The sequence below is a fragment of the Gavialis gangeticus genome, unplaced genomic scaffold (genome assembly GCF_001723915.1).
Source record: "Gavialis gangeticus isolate Ggan-Ray unplaced genomic scaffold, GavGan_comp1, whole genome shotgun sequence".
NCBI lineage: Eukaryota > Metazoa > Chordata > Crocodylia > Gavialidae > Gavialis > Gavialis gangeticus.
The window spans coordinates 21,635,371-21,639,411 of NW_017729027.1; the positions used below are offsets into that span (position 1 = coordinate 21,635,371).

At 40.4% G+C, this 4,041-nt stretch overlaps 1 protein-coding gene across 2 annotated transcripts in view; it reads left to right on the forward strand.

Moving 5' to 3' along the window:
- Window positions 1-4,041, forward strand: part of LMBRD1 (LMBR1 domain containing 1) — a 271,625-nt gene that overhangs the window by 5,276 nt on the left and 262,308 nt on the right. For both annotated transcript variants that reach the window (XM_019520503.1, XM_019520504.1), the window contains exon 2: window positions 1,764-1,940. In XM_019520503.1, the coding sequence (XP_019376048.1) occupies window positions 1,764-1,940 (177 nt within the window). The remainder of the gene's footprint in view (window positions 1-1,763; window positions 1,941-4,041) is intronic.

A 4,041-nucleotide genomic window follows, 5' to 3' on the forward strand; every position in this document is an offset into this window, starting at 1 on the left:
CCACCCCCCCCCCCCCCCCCCCCAGCTCTAGTCTTGGGGCTGTGTGGAGGGCCAGGCAGAGCCGCAGCGAGTTGGGGGCTGGAGGGGACCTTGTCTGCCCCATCCTCCCCCCTGCCCAAAGCTGGGCCCCTCCCCAGCTCCGTCCTCCCAGCCAAGGTTACTTCTACCTGGGTCTTTTTAAAAACCTCCAAGCAGGGTGGGTTTGATTTAAATCCAGTTGGTTTAAATCACTGGCCAGGGAGCCTCAACTTAACCAGTTTTTTACAAAAAGTGTGTTCTTGTTGCTTGATATCCCCTAGTCATTTAACTTCTTGAAACTTTGTACTATTAGAGAGTGGTAGGGGCTTGGTTGTGTGCACACAAACTTCTGGAGAGAGGAGGGGGCTGATGGGTGGGGAATTGGGTTTGTTCTCTCGTCTCCTTACAATGCTGTTAACAAAGATGTTTTCTCTGAAGATGAAAAACTCTCCCTATGCCTGAAGAAAGGTGTTTGTGCCCCAAAGCTTGCAAAGAGCATCTCTTCCAACTATTTAGTTGGTCTAATAAAAGATACCACATTTACCTAAAGAACTTTGTCTGTGGTCCCTGGAGACATCCACAGTTTGAGAGCTGATTCTAAGCATCAGAGATGCTTAATGGGATCTTTTAGACTGAGCCCTGAGTCCCGTTGGGTAGTCCCATTCTTTCGTCTTTACTGAGATGTAAAGGAGCCTATGGGAACCCTGTAAGATTGGGCCCCTAATATAGTCCATGGTCTGTTGTAACCTATTTATAAAACTTCTGCCAAGGTTACATGAATATATTGTCCCATAGTATATAATTGTAAGTTTTTTATAATCCTTATTCCATAATGATATCTTTGAGCTTTGACATAAATTAAAACTATCTTTATATGAGTTCTTATTTTTTTTATTTGGATGACCTGCTTTACTTTGGATTTAAAGTTCCATATTTAATGTATGAAATATGAATAAGAATTAAAGTTGATGAACTAAGGCCTAAACCTCATGTAACTAGTGATCTATAGCTTCTGAAGTATAAGGCTCTTTTGTGAAGTTAGTATTGGCTAACCAGTTCACAGGATTCACCGTAATGGATTGCCACAGCTATTCATTTATTGCATACATGTTTTGCAACTGGATGTGAATGAAATAACCACTACTCTTGATGCAGCATACAGCACTTCACTCCTTTCTTCCTCCTCCTGTAATTACTCTGTTTACTTACTGAACACTGTCAACTTGGTTTTCTAGCCTGTTTTCACAGGTGATAGGAACTTTTTAAACACGTCAGGCATTTGCAGGTTGGCCACAAACTTTATGATGCTGAGGGCAGTGTTACCACAGATGTGCAGCTCTAGGTTGAGTGAAACTGAAAAGATGAACAAGTACAGGAACCACACAACAGGCTGCTTAGATTCTTCTGATCAAGGTGGTACGAGAGATTGGGATCAGGGGTGTAGTAAGTGGTGTTCCTTCTAATTACTTTTAAAAGCCAAAAACAAATTGTTAAGCATCTTAACAAAAACTATGATTTAAATAAACAGATTTAAATTCACCTGTTTTTTAAATAAAAAAAAAAAAAAAAAAAATGTTGCTTTATCTACCTGCCTCCTAGGATGGAGATTCTACAGCCTCTCTGTGGTGCCAGTTCCAGTGCAAAGAACATGCTATATCATAGTGAGCGCTGTTGTTTGAATGAGGCTTAGTGGCACCCAGCTGGCATTGCCAACTCATCCTGTTGTCTTGTTCTTTCTCTCTCAGGTTATCTTGGCTTTCTGCTGGATCTATGTACGCAAGTACCAAAGTCGACGAGAAAGTGAAGTGATTTCCACCATCACAGCAATCTTTGCACTGGCAGTAGCGCTCATCTCCTCAGCCCTTCTACCCGTGGATATCTTCCTTGTTTCGTATATGAAAAATCCAAATGGTACATTTAAGGTACTGAATAGCTTATGGAATGCCCACATCTTGGTCAAAACTTTGTCTTGTGGATAGAGTGAGGACACTTGTTGCTATATTCAGAAAATCAAATTGTGTTAATTGCATTTAAGTATCTTAGTGGCTGGAGTGTGTGTGTGTGTGTATTGTTGTTGTTGTCTTTCCTTTTTAATGGAAGGCTAGTATTGTTAACAGTTTTTTATAGTTCTTAAGTAACTTCTGTTTTGTGTACTTTCATAAGGTATATATTTATTTTCATCCGAGTTCACAGCATATGATGCTGTTAACACACTTATAACAGACGCACAAAGAGTGTCTTGTCCATATTTGCATGTTATTTTAATACTGCATGAATAGAAATGAGAAGACTAAAATATAGCCTGTGTAGGTGTGCTTAATAGAGCATTACAAATGCTAAGAGCAGAGCAAGATGGGTCTATCCCAAAGAGTTAAGAGTCAAACTTGTATAGAAAGAAAACCTCAGATGACTCTTCTGCAAAAGTACATGGAGATGGTGTCATTAAGGACAGTATGAGATATACATTCATGGAAGAGGAAGTGTTTTTGTTGTTGGTTGGCTTCTTTTTGAGTTGAAGTTCAACAGATGATGCACTGTTCCTCATTTTGTGGCATCACAAGAGGCATATTCTTGAATAGGAGGGCAGATATCCAAGTTCAGGTAAAAAGGTGGTGATCTTGCATGAGCTACAGCCACACATCTATCCAAGTTCCAAACAGGCCTTTTTATTCAAAGCCCTCTGCAAAGGAAGTCAAAGGGGCTACAGTTTTTTTCTTTCTTAACCTGAGAGGAGGGGAGAATCGGCAAAACCCTGCCACTCTCCCTTCAGGCTCTCGAGACTTCTGTTTCAATAAGCTCCTGCTTCCCTGCTCTCCTTCAGCTAGCCCTGCCTGTAGTTTACTCCCATCCACCTGTACCTCATTAGCAAGCAGTACTAGCTGCACTTTGGATTCTCAAAGCTTCTGCACTTTTTTTTTTCTTGACCCAGATGAAAAACAGTTGACTTAAATTTTCTGAAAAGAGAGCCTGTTTTGAGTGTAGCAGTGGGGCTTTGAAAACCACGCAGTCTCCATTCTTTCTGTTAAGAGCAAAGGGAATATTGGTTTTTGATCATGTTGGATCAAGCTCTTCTACCAGAGTAATAGTGAAGAGGTGGCTCTGATCAACTAAAACATCGGGTGAAAGTACCCATCCTTGATAAATAAGAACTTGCACAGGTTCATCTCCCAATTAAGGTCAAAGAAAGGTATACCTGAATCTCTTTGTAACTGGCAAGGGAGAAAATGATTGATACTTAGTGTAGCAAAGCTATTAGCTGGTTCTGAATACTCTGTTATGGAGCTGTAAGGGGAGGAGAGGTGGAATTCTTGCACTCTTCTGCACTTAATTCTGGAAGGCAAACTGGCTTTCCATAATATCTCTCTGCTTTTCCCTCTCCTCATGAAATGCTCATCAAACATTCAAATCTGCTTAGATATGAACCTTGTCCCCAGTGTAGAGAATGACATGGTGAACTCACTTATTTTGTGTATTAAACCCTTCAACTTTAAGGAGGGGGGAGATATTAGACAGTTATCCAGTAGTATGCCATTTTATTAGTGATGACCCTTTGGCTGATATCGTCATAGTAATGGAGTGGAGAGTAAGCTGTTGATCTGGATTGGTTCTGATTCTGTCATGCTTTAAGGAGGTATTGGAAGAGGGACTTGTTGGTTGGGTTTTTTAAATCAAGCATGGGGGGAAGGAACCCTCTCTTTTTCCTCCCCCTCCCCCCAAAACAAACAAACAAAAAAAACCTCCCAAAAAACTGAATGCTTAACCTTGACTGTTATGTACTCTTATCTAAACTTCTAAGACTTATGGAGGAGGGGGCACCATATGCATTGGTTTAGCTTTCTGCTTCGTAGAGAGCCGAGACAAGAATTGAAAGTAAATGTGAATTCTGTATTGGAGAAGCTACTGTCTGTAGATACAAGGAAGTACTGTTCAGTTGTAAAAGGCATCAGTAAGACTACTTTAGAATATCTGTGGCATGTTTTAGGGTTGGTTTTTTTTTTTTTTTTTTTTTTTTTTTTTTTTTTT